The 12,926-nt window shown below is 45.2% G+C and overlaps 2 protein-coding genes across 4 annotated transcripts in view; one reads left to right on the plus strand and one right to left on the minus strand.

The window, feature by feature from the left end:
* CENPP (centromere protein P) overlaps nucleotides 1-12,926 on the plus strand; it is a 258,919-nt gene that overhangs the window by 198,386 nt on the left and 47,607 nt on the right. The window lies entirely within an intron of this gene.
* Nucleotides 1-12,926, minus strand: part of ECM2 (extracellular matrix protein 2) — a 57,091-nt gene that overhangs the window by 22,265 nt on the left and 21,900 nt on the right. The window contains exons 3-5 of one of the 2 annotated variants that reach the window (XM_008156874.3): nucleotides 11,056-11,244; nucleotides 3,352-3,846; nucleotides 1,184-1,299 (exon numbers count right to left, since the gene is read on the minus strand). In XM_008156874.3, coding sequence (XP_008155096.3) covers nucleotides 1,184-1,299; nucleotides 3,352-3,846; nucleotides 11,056-11,244 — 800 coding nt within the window. The remainder of the gene's footprint in view (nucleotides 1-1,183; nucleotides 1,300-3,351; nucleotides 3,847-11,055; nucleotides 11,245-12,926) is intronic. The other variant, XM_028133135.2, reaches the window with a different exon arrangement.

A 12,926-nucleotide genomic window follows, 5' to 3' on the forward strand; every position in this document is an offset into this window, starting at 1 on the left:
GGCCTGAGTCCCTCATGGGTGGTGGCGTTAGCACAGCAATTTGAACGCCATGAACGTATTTGTAAAACGCAGCTTTCTGTTCATTAACTAGAAGCGGATTATAACACAGCACTAACGATGGAGCATGTCTTCAACATGGGGTGGGCAGGCATCACAAGCCATTGCTCGGTGGCACCCTCACGGTTTTGATGGGGTGAGGGGGCGGCACTGCCTGGCTGCCCGCGCTGAGCACTGCAGCTGGCGGGTTTGAGTGGGGCCACGTGGGCGACTCACGTCAGTGGGTTCAGAGCAGTTTGGGACAGAAACCCCCAGACAAGAAGAGAAGGTGATTTCCTACAATGTCTTCCTTTTTTTCAAATACCGGGAATGCATGGGTGCGCAGGTTTGGATCAGGACAGCTGCCTGAGGGGCACTCGGTCTGTGAGGCAAGTGTGGGCCTTCTCCCCTGCCAGCCCGAATGGGGGTGAGCCAGGACTGTGTGCCTCAGAGGGGGCTGTGCCAGGAGGGGGCAGTTTGACCCAGGGGCTGTGCTATTTGTGCTGGGGCTTCTGAACACACATATTTGTGAGCTTTGTATACACACAGCCGTCTCCTTTCCTGCATCTGCATTTGTTTCTCAGAAAGTCCTTGACCCTCTCTTCTTTTCTCCTTTTTAGAGAAAAAAAACGTCAGATCTGAGTCTTCAGAAATTTATCCTGTGCTGTTTCCCATCTTCTTCCCTCTTCTTTTCCTAACCTGAACCCTGAGTCCATTTGTGTTTCCAGATGCCCTCTTGCTAACGTGTCCCTTCCTCAGTGCTGCCCGGCCCAGAGCGGGGGCTCACACAAGCTGCCGCCCAGCGTTCGGGAAGCTTCCAGATTCTGCCCTTCCTCCCGGGAGCACCTCACGACATGTTCTCAGCTACACGGGGGAAGCTACTCCATAAGTTTAACACATTCACGTTGTCATTGGTGGGTGCCTGTGCTCTGAGGTGCTCATGCAGCCGGACACATGTGACATAACAGGCTCCGCTCCAGGGAAAGCTTCAGCCGTTCAGGGACGTCAGGGAAGAAAGTTTCTCCCCTGAGGAGAATGCTGCCAGGCAAACATTCAGCTTCTCCTCTCGTCCCCATCTCCACCACTGCAGTACCAGTCATGGGAAAGCGATCCAGATAGATTGTGACAAATCAGAATGTGGGTTTACCTTGAATGCTTCTGGACTTACGCCTGAAGAGGTGATGTTATTGTTGCTCAAATCAAGCCTTTCCAAATTCGGTAGTCCATAAAATGCTTCCTCTGGAATGGAGGTGATGGAATTGCCTAGGACAGGGCAGTTGTGTTTTAGACCGATGTGCCAATACCTACACACATGTGCACTTGCACAGATAGCAACCGAGAGTTTTCTCTGTATGAAAAAGCAATCTGCACAGCATGGGCGGGATGTCTATTACATAAGCAAATGTACATTTAGAGAAATAAAAGACTGGGACTAAACTGTTCCACAGTCAAAATGTTCACTCTAAGGACTTGCCATGCTCTAGTACATCATGTTTTAGACAAAGCTGCTTAAAACGTGCAGAGTGTGGTTGCTGGATAATTCTGTTAGGTTGGGCATGGTATAACAGATGGTTTCTAGATGGTTTCGAGTTCCTCATCTTTTCCCATTGGCATTTCTTAGGCCCTGCTGACAACTATAACCCTGCGATTAGTCAGTGACATTGTGGCATGTAGATTCCCTCTCTGGAGCACCAGGCTCAGTCCCTAAATCAGCCGCTGGGGAGATGATCTCATCACCTCCAGATCCGAGGTTCTGCTCCCATGACTGATCTGCAGAAGTTCCTACATGCCTTAACTTTATGGGGTTTTGTTTTGACATTAGTTAAGTACAGTAGTCCATGGTTTTAAACTCAGAAAATGAGCTTCCCAGAAAGAGCAAGCACAATATAAACCACATGTGACCTTCCTGCAAATCCACGCCCCCCCAAGTGTGTGCACGGGCCATCACCGGCGTAAGACTCTAGACTTTCGCGAACCAAGCTTTCTTGGGGACATCTGGCACGTGGGCGCAGGAGGGGCTTTGCTGGAGTCACAGGAGCGTGGTGTCGGGAGGCCCTGATGCAGGGGGTCTGTCACAGAGGGCCATCCTGAGCAAAGGTGTCAGACTTTTTCTGTTGAGTAGTTATATCATCATTTATTATTTTGATGGTAGTTTATTGCTGTGATTTCCCCCAAGATGCCTGAAACCCCATTCAGACCCTGTGGCCTCTGCATCTGCAGGGCCACCCCTCATGGGCCGTGACACCGTTGTCCAATGGCCCAGCCTCCCTGCCAGCCAGCCACACCCACACCTGGTGGTGCTGTTCCTGTACTCAGGACCTTTTCAGGTGGCCCTATAAACACACGAATAGAAGGTCGGGGCCATCCATGTCCACCAGGATGGCTAGCATGAGGGGGAATGGCTGACGGGACACAGAATGCAAGTTAAACGCATCTGTGTCACTTAGCGGTCCTACTCCTGGCACGTACTCCAGGGAGAAGGAAACTGGGGACTCCACAGACATCTGCCTGTGGGTGTTCATAACTACAGTACACAGCACTGCCCAAACTGGAAACACTCCAGATGCCTCAGCTGGTCCCAGCAGTTCATCCAGACGGCACTCAGCAGTAGGGACGGCAAGATGCTAACCAAATGCAGCAGCCTGGATGACCCCGAAAGCAGTGTGATGGGGAAGCCAGCTAAAGAGGCCGTGTGCCTAGTGACCCCGTTCTCATGTCGTCTGGAAACGTCTAAACTACAGACACAGGTACAGTCTGGTGGCCAGGGCTTGTGAACTGAGGGACATGAAGAATTGGGCAGAGGTTACCTGACTATATGCATATCTCAAAATTCAGTTCCATGCTAAAAATGAGATTTACTCCATGAAAGTTACCCTCAGGAAAGCTGACTTTAAGAATGGCTCAGTGGTTGAGTGTTGACCCATGAACCAGGAGGTCACAGTTTGATTCCAGGTCAGGGCACATGCCCGGGTTGCAGGCTCGATCCCTAGTAAGGGCCAGGCAGGAGGCAGCAGATCAGTGAATTCTCTCTCATCATTGTTTCTATCTCCCTCTCCCTTTCACTCTCTGAAAAAAACTTTTTTTTAAAGAAGTCCAGGAGAAATCATGGTTGGATTTGGAGGACTCTGCTTTACATCCATTTATGCTATACTGTAGTAAAATACCTACCTCTTCTGCAGTGTTTATGTGTTTAAAGATTGTGAAAATAGTCTGTTTAGAATCCATTTATATTACGAGATTAAAATACAACATTCATAGGGGAATGAGTTATTTACTTTCAAAGCTCAAAACGAAATGGACATTGACATCTCTTACCAGCAAGCTCCAGGCTTGTCACCTCGGGCGCTGCCAGCAGTGGAATCTGGACGAGGTCTGCACCGTTGCAGCTGATGGTTCTGTAGGACAGAGAGCACCCGCTGGGCAGAGCTGGCCTGCGTCTGGGAGGAGCACTGGCTGGGAGTCGGGACAGCACCCGTAACACACCTCTGGTCTCCTCCTCCTCCTCCTCCTCGTCCTCCTCGTCCTCCTCATCCTCGTCGTCCTCCTCCTCCTCCCAGGCTGTGTTTCCATGGGGACGGGCCTGCCTGCCCTCCTCCCCAGGCCTCTGTTCGGCCCCACTGTGCTGCCCCTGGCTAGCAACTCTTCCTCGGTCCCCAGGCTCCGGGCTCATTTTCCTTTGCTCCCTGTCTTCATTTTCTTTCATTCCTTCAGTCTCCTCAGACAGAAGCCTCTCTTTTCTCACTGCTTGGTCCAGTTCCACCCAAGGAGGTGGCCGTTGCCGATGAAGTGAATTAGGAGGTTCTCTTTGTTCTGAAGAATCACCAGAAAATTCAGTTGTGTCATTAATGCTCTAGCACTGGTAGCAAGTAGGAGGCTCCGACCATGCACAGAGAAGGCAGCAGGGGCACATTGTGATATGAATAAAAGAAGAGTCAGAGCAAAAGGGAGGCTAGTGAGTATTCCCTCCAGGTATTTGAGTGCAGTTTAAACATGAAATGCGAATTGGCGCAAACACGCGGATTCAAAGGAGCTCTTCACTCCACCACGGAAAGGAGAGAGAGAACTACATAACCAGACATCCAGAGAAGAGAGACCATGGGGAGACAAAGAAACAGCCCGCATATGAAAGAAAAGCAGGCATCACCAGAAAAGGAAGTAAACGAAATAGAGGCAAGCAACCTATCAGAGAAAGAATTCAGAGAAATGGTCATAAGGTGGCTGAAAAGAATGGAAGACAAATTCGACAATATGAGTAAGAACAAGAGGAAATGAAGAAGAACCAAGAAAAAATGAAAAATGACATTGCTGCTGTAAAGAACTCAATAGAAAGCATCAAGAGAAGACTAGAAGAAGCAGAGGACTGCATCAGTGAGCTAGAAGACAAGGTAGGAAAAAATACCCAAGTAGAGCAGCTTCTATTAAAAAAAATTAAAAAGCAGGTGAAGAGCTAAGGGAACTTTGGGACAACACGAAACAAAACAACGTCTGCATAGTATGGGTTCCAGAAGGAAAGGAAACTGAGCAAGGAATAGAAAACCTGTTTGAAGAAATAATGACAGAAAACTTCCCTGATATAGGGAAGAAAAAACCCACACAAATCCAAGAAGTTCACAGAGTCCCAAGCAAGATGAACCCCAAAAGACCGACGCCAAGGCACATAATTAAATTGGCAAACACTAACGACAAAGTAAGAATCTTAAAAGCAGCCAGAGAGAGACAGGAAATTATGTACAAAGGAACCCCCATCAGACTAACAACTGATTTCTCAACAGAAACTCATCAGGCCAGAAGGGAATGGAATGAAATATACAAAGTCATGCAAAGGAATGGTCTGAATCCAAGAATACTGTACCCAGCAAGGCTATCAATCAAAATTGAAGGTGAAATCAGGAGTTTCACAGACAAAAAAGGACTAAGGGAATTTATCACCACCAAACCAGCCATGCAAGAAATGCTAAAGGGTCTGCTGTAAAAAAAAAAGAAATAGGAAGCGAAGAAGGAACACAGGGGTAAAGAATAAAAATGGCGACAAATAAGTACCTATCAATAATAACTTTATTATTAACAATAATAAATGTAAATGGATTAAATGCCCCAATAATAACAATAATAAATGTAAATGGATTAAATGCCCCAATCAAAAGACATAGGGTAACAGATTGGATAAGAAAAGAAAACCCATATATCTGCTGTCCACAAGAAACCCACCTCAGAAAAAAAGACGCAAACAGACTGAGGGTGAAAGGATGGAAAAAGGTTTTCCAGGCGAATGGAAATGATTAAAAGCTGGGGTAGCAATACTTATATCTGACAAATTAGATCTCAAAGTGAAGGACATAACAAGAAATAAGGAAGGCCACTTCAAAATACTAAAGGGAACAATCCAACAAGAAGAAATAACTCTGGTAAACATATACGCACCCAATACAGGAGCACCCAAATACATTAAAAAAACTCCTGGAGGATATCAAGGGAGGGAGTGACAGCAATACAATCATAGTAGGAGACTTTAATGCCCCACTATCACCATTGGACAAATCCTCTAAACAAAAAATGAGCAAAGAAACATCAATCTTAAATGACTCAATAGACGAGATGGAATTAATTGACATATTCAGAACATTTCATCCCAAAGCCACAAAATATACATTCTTCTAAGTGCACACGGGTCATTTTCAAAGATAGACCATATATTGGGTCACAGACAAAGTCTCTTCAAATTCAAGAATATAGAAATCATATCAAGCATCTTCTCAGATCACAGTGGCATAAAACTGGAAATCAACTACAATAAAAACAATCCAAAGAAATCAAACACATGGAGACTAAACAGCATGCTATTAAACAATGACTGGGCTACCAGAGAGATCAAGGAAGAAATAAAAACAGCATGGCAACAAATGACAATGAAAACACAACAATCCAAAATCTATGGAACACAGCGAAAGCAGTCTTGAGAGGGAAGTTCATAGCTCTACAAGCCTACTGCAAAAAACAAGAAACAATGGTAATAAATTACCTAACCCTACAACTCAAAGAGTTAGAGAGAGAGCAACAAGAAGAGCCCAGTATAAGCAGAAGGAAGGAAATAACAAAGATCAGAGCGGAGATAAACGACATAGAGACCAAAGAAACAATACAAAAGATCAACAAAACCAAGAGCTGGTTCTTTGAAAGGATAAACAAGATTGACGAACCTTTAGCCAGACTCACCAAGAAACAAAGAGAGAGGACCCAAATAAACAAAATCAGAAATGAAAGAGGTGAAATAACAACAGACCCCACCGAAATACAAAGGATTGTTTAAAAATACTATGAACAACTCTATTCCAACAAACTGGACAACCTGGAGGAAATGGACATATTCCTAGAAAAATATAACCTTCCAAAACTCAATCAGGAAGAATCTAAACAGCTCAATAGGCCAGTAACTATGGAAGAAATTGAAGCAGTCATCAAAAAGCTTCCGGCAAACAAAAGCCCGGGCCAGACGGCTTACAGGAGAGTTTTACCAAACATTCAAGGAAGAACTAAAACCTATCCTCCTCAGACTATTCCATAAAATTCAAGGGGAAGGAACACTTCCAGGCCCCTTCTATGAAGCCAGCATCACCCTAATACCAAAACCAGATAAAGACAACACAATGAAAGAGAATTACAGGCCAATATCCCTCATGAACATAGATGCCAAAATCCTCAACAAAATCCTAGCAAATCGGCTCCAGCAGTACATCAGAAAGATCATACACCATGACCAAGTAGGATTTATCCCAGGAATGCAAGGATGGCACAATATCAGCAAATCAATAAACGTGATACATCACATAAACAAATTGAGAGATAAAAATCACAGTCATATCAATTGATGCAGAAAAAGCATTTGACAAAAGCCAACACCCTTTCTTTATAAAAACTCTCAACAAGGTGGGAAAAGGATCGTACCTCAACATAATAAAAGCCATATATGATAAACCCACAGCTAACACCATACTCAATGGGCAAAAACTAAAACCATTTCCCCTAAGAACAGGAACAAGACAGGGATGCCCACTTTCACCACTCCTGTTTGACATAGTACTGGAAGTATTAGCCATTGCAATTAGACAAGAAGAAGAAATAAAAGGCATCCAAAGTGGAAAAGAAGAAGTAAAGCTGTCCTTATTTGCAGATGACATGATATTGTACATAAAAAACCCGAAAGACTCCATCAAAAAACTAATAGACTTAATAAATGAATTCGGCAATGTAGCAGGATACAAAATTAGTGCCAAGAAATCTATGGCATTTCTATACATCAATAGTGAACTTACAGAAGGAGAGAATAAAAAAGCAATCCCATTTACCATCAAAGTTAAGATACCTAGGAATAAACTTAACTAAGGAGGTAAAAGATCTATACTAGGAAAACTACAGGACACTGAAAAAAGCGATAGAGGAAGACGTAAACAGATGGAAGAACATACCATGTTCATGGGTTGGTAGAATCAACATCATTAAAATGTCCATTCTACCCAAAGCAATCTATAGATTCAATGCACTCCCCATTGAAATACCAACGGCATATTTCACAGACCTAGAAAGAACTCTCCAAAAATTCATCTGGAATAAAAAAAGACCCCGAATAGCCACAGCAATCCTGAGAAAGAAGAATAAAGTAGGAGAGATCTCAATACCAGATTTCAAGCTATATTACAAAGCCACTGTTCTCAAAACAGCCTGGTACTGGCACAAGAACAGACATATAGATCAATGGAATAGAATAGAGAATCCAGAAATTGACCCAAACCACTATGCTCAATTAATATTTGACAAAGGAGGCATGAACATACAATGGAGTTAAGACAGCCTCTTCAATAAATGGTGTTGGGAAAATTGGACAGATACATGCAAAAAAATGAAACTAGACCACAAACTTACACCATACACAAAAATAAACTCAAAATGGATACAGGACTTAAACATAAGATGGGAAACCATAAAAATACTAGAGGAATCCACAGGCAGCAAAATCTCAGGCATATGCCAAAAGAACTTCTTCACTGATACTGCCCCTAGGGCAATGGAAGCTAAAGAGAAAATAAACAAATGGGACTACATCAAAATAATCAACAAAACAACAAGAAAGCCCACTGTATGGGAGAACATATTTGCAAATGTAATAATTGATAAAGGTTTAATCTACAGACAGCTTATACAACTTAATAAAGGAAGATAAATGATCCAATAAAAAAATGGGCAACGGACTTAAATATAATCTTTTCGAAAGAAGATTGAAGGAAGGCCAAGAGACACATGAAAACATGCCTAAAGTCACTAATTATCCGAGAGATGCAAATCAAGATTACAATGCGGTACCATGTCATACCTGTCAGAATGGCAATCATCAACAAATCAACAAACGACAAGTGCTGGCGAGGATGCGGAGAAAAAGGAACCCTCGTGCACTGCTGGTGGGAATGCAGACTGGTGCAGCCACTGTGGAGTACAGTATGGAGTTTCCTCAAAAAACTGAAAATGGAACTCCCATTTGACCCAGTAATCCCACTCCTAGGAATATATCCTAAGAAACTAGAAACACCAATCAGCAGATGACTGGATCAGAAAACTATGGACATCTACACAATGGAATACTGTGCTGCCATAAAAAAGAAGGAATTCTTACCATTCACAGCAACCTGGATGGATTTGGAGAACATCATGCTAAGTGAAATAAGCCAGTCAATGAAAGAAAAATACCACATGATCTCACTCATTTATGGATAATAAAGAACATTATAAACTGATGAACAAAAAGATAGATACAGAGACAGTAAAGCATCAAACAGAAGGTCAAATTACTGTGGGAAGGTTAGGGAGAGGTGAGGGAGATAAGAGATCAACCGAAGGACTTGTATGCATGCATATAAGCATAACCAATGGACGAAAAACACGGGGGGGTGAGGGCATGTATGGGAGTGGGGTGTCGGGGGGCAATGGTAAGATATGTACACATATAATACCTTAATTAAAAAAATGGGGAAAAAACATGAAATGCATCTTAAAATTTTTGCTTGAATAGTTTTAATAGTAACTATTTCTATGCTGTAAGATCTGTTATAGACAATTTTTGTTTTGCTCGAGGTTTTACTGTTCTACTCAGTGTCATTCTACCTGGTAACTAAATGGGGGTGCAAAATGATAAATAGCCCCATTGTTTATTAGTAGAGTTGTTGCTAAGGCAAGAATGTGTGCATTCTCAGGCTTATGGTAGAGAAATTGGCTTTTGTTTATAGATTTATTATTTTTTGCCCAATTTCCTTTCAGCTTCATGAGTCTAAGAGCACCCTTTGCTAGAAAGGTCGTTTTTTCTCCTAGTCTCTACTGAAATCATTTTGCTTCTTGAGACTTACAGAAAACATCTGGCTTAACTAACCGAGAGAGCCCTGTGTGCTACCACATGGCGGGAAGAGCAGAAACAGCGTGCAGCGCACAGCTTGCCCGCATCGGGGTTCGCTGTCAGTGTTGGCTGAAGGAAGGCAGGCTGGCACTGCAGCCGCCCTCTGGGTGCGAGTTCTAGGAAGGAGTGAGCTCAGTGCCCCGGCTTCCTCCCATCAAACACATAAAGCTACTTCAGCCTCTCCTGGCCTTTTTAATACTAAACAGATCGCCCCTAGAAGAACTCAAAGTATAATTATTTGAAGGATATCTTACGATTTCCATTCAGTAGCCTACCTAATAAAATAGTAATATGCAAATTGACCGCACCCTCGCTACGCCCAAGCCACGCCCACCAGCCAAAGCCACACCCACCAGCCAATCAGTGTGAGTATGCAAATTACCCAACAAAGATGGCGGTTAATTTGCATACTCTGAGAGAGGGAGGAGTGAAGACTGAAGACAACTTAGAAGGAAGAGGGAGGAAAAGCTGAAAGCAAGGTGGCTGCCAGAGGGAAAGCCCGGGCGGGGCGGGGCGGGGCGGGGCTGGGCGGGGCGGAGAGGGGTGGAGCGGGGCGGGCGGCAGTGGCGAGCGGGTACAGGCGCAGTGGCTGAAAAGGCGGTGGCAGCGGCAGCGCACGCGGCCGCAACAGCCGCTTGCAGGATTTTCCTGCAAATGGGCTACTAGTATAATATAAAGTGTTTGAGTTACTTTTTCACATCTTTAGCAGAAAATACAAAAGGAGAATAGAAAGAAAAATTAGCAGAAGGAAGTTAAAGCTATCATATTAAAACATTTAAAATCCTTCCTGTATGCCCAAGTTTATTTTACCAAAATAACTACAGCATTTTAAGAATAATTCAGCTCCTTTGAAAAAAGAATTTGTGCATCTTTATAAGCCTTAGGTTTCACCCTCCAAGGAGTCAATTTCATTAAACACTTATTTTCTAACACTTCAAAAGTCATAATACCTTAGTGAAATAATTGGTAGTATCCACCAAAGGACAGTTTCTAAATATTCTGAAGTTCTTCCTGGCAGGAGACCTGCCCTGTACAGGGATCATCCCTGATCACAGACTAGGAAAAGAACACCCCCGTGCCTCTCCTAGGTGACTTCCCCTGGGTTTGCATTTCAAAAGGCTGGGCTCGGCTTTGCTTGGGGAGATCTGGCCTCTCTCCTGAGGGGCCTCTCCTCGCTCGGGGACGAGCCTCCGGGGACCCTGGGACAGTGAGCAGCCAACAAAGCCGCCCCGAGCGTGACACGCAGGCCAGCCTCCCTGCACCGTGTTCCTCTGCGCTGGGGCTGACCATTGCACCCGTGAGCGGGCAGTGCAGTATGCTGCGGGGGGCAGGCAGGCCTCACGCACACCGGGCCCGGGACTGCTGGCGGCCTGCACCCTTCACTCCCTTCCAGGGCCAAGTCAGCGGGGGTTATTCCTGCCCCTCCCGTCCCGCTTCCCAAGTAACTTCCGTGCCTGTCACCCTTGTGCCATAGTGTAAGGGTTCTGACGACTAGGTTATCGTACACGAGAGCGAGGGCAGGGGGAGGGGGAGGGCAAGGACCGGACCCCAGGGGACGTTTTGTTTGGGCTGATCGTTTATACCGGAGTCCGAGCAGACGGGGCAGCACTCGCCCTCGGGGGTGGCCGCGCGCAGGCACCGCGGGGGCGGGCACCGGGTCCTGTCGCAGAGCACCCTTCCGTGGGCGCACAGGCAGGTGGTGCAGGGCTCCGGCGACCACGCGGCCCCGTGGTACATGGTCATCCCGTTCACCGCGCAGCGGCCCTTCCGCCCTAGGAGAGAGCAGCGGACACTGAGCTCCTGGCGCGGCCACCGCCTGGGCGGGAGCTGCAACCACACAGGTGGCCTCTGCGTGGCTCCGCGGGTGATGTCTCCCACGGGCCTGTGAGACGCCGCCCTGCTCTGCTCCTTTCAGGGACCTGACGGCATGCGCTTCCCTCCTGCCCAAAGGATGGCTGTCCTACAGGCATGACACGGGGATGACGGTCGGCTGGCCAGGCCGCGCGCGGATTTGACTAGTAGAGAGAATGGCTTTCTCCCGGCCCTAGTGCCCTTCTTAATCACTCTCGACCTAATGACTCACATTGTCCCCAAACTGCACTCCCAAGTGAGTCTCACATGTGTCCCGTCCTTCCCTCGCCACTGCCACTGTCAGTCCAGTTCCAGCCCTGCCCAGCTCTCCTGGAGACACTTGCCCTTTCCTCCCGTGGAAGAAAATAGATCCACATGATATTTTTCCTGATTATAAAAGTTCTATATTCTGTCTAAATTCCAACAGCTTTTTTTTTTTTTTTTTTGCAAAAATGCAAAAGTTTACCCTCAAATTCACATAGAATTACAAAGGGCCCTGGATATCCAAAAAACCTTGAAGAAAAATAACAAGAACAAAATTGGAGAACTCACACTTAAGATATTTCACGTTACTACAAACCTGCAATGGTCAGCGGTGGCATCAGGATAAACATATAGGCCAATGGAATATTGAGAGTCCCTTACTGTGGTCAAATGATTTTTTTCACTTGAACTACAAAGATTTGCTTGCTTCTGTTTATGTTTTAAAAATAATTCTTTATTGTTGAAAGTATTACATATGTCTCCCTTTTTCCCCCATTGACCCCCTCCTGTCCACCGCCTGATCCCCTGCCCCAGGCCTTCAGCACCCCACTGTCTGTCCATGGGCCATGCATAGATGCACAAAGCTCTTTGGTTGATTATCTCCCACCCAGCCACCTCCCCCTCCGAGATTCTGCACTCTGTTCCCTGCTTCCATGTCTCTGGATCCACTCTGTTCACTTTATTTTGTTCATTAGATTCCACATATGAGGGAGATCATTTGATACTTGTCTTTCCCTGACTAACTTATTTCACTTAGCATGATACTCTCCAGGTCCCTCCATGCTGTCTCAAAGGGTAAGAGATCCTTCTTTTTACAGCTGTATAGTATTCCATGGTGTAAATGTACCACAGCTTTTTATCCCCTCATCTGCTGATGGGCACTTGGGCTGTTTCCAGATCTTAGCTATTGTAAACTGTGCTGCTATGAACATAGTGGTGCATATATCCTTTCTAATTGGTGTTTCGAGTTTCTTAGGATATATTCCTAGAAGTGAGATCACTGGGTCAGATGGCAGTTCCATTTTTAATTTTTTGAGGAAACGCCATACTGTTTTCCATAATGACTGCACCAGTCTGCATTCCCACCAGCAGTGCACGAGGGTTCCCTTTTCCCCACATCCTCTCCAGCACTTGTCATTTGTTGATTTGTTGAAGATAGCCATTCTGACAGGTGTGAGATGGTACCTCATTGTTGTTTTGATTTGTATCTCTTGTATGATTAGTGAATTGGAGCATTTTTTCTTGTCTCTTGGCCTTCTGTATGTCCTCTTTGGAAAAGTGTCTTTTTAGATCCTTTGCCCATTTAATTGGATTGTTTATCTTCCTTTTGTTAAGTTGT

The sequence above is a fragment of the Eptesicus fuscus genome, chromosome 15 (genome assembly GCF_027574615.1).
Source record: "Eptesicus fuscus isolate TK198812 chromosome 15, DD_ASM_mEF_20220401, whole genome shotgun sequence".
Lineage (NCBI taxonomy): Eukaryota > Metazoa > Chordata > Mammalia > Chiroptera > Vespertilionidae > Eptesicus > Eptesicus fuscus.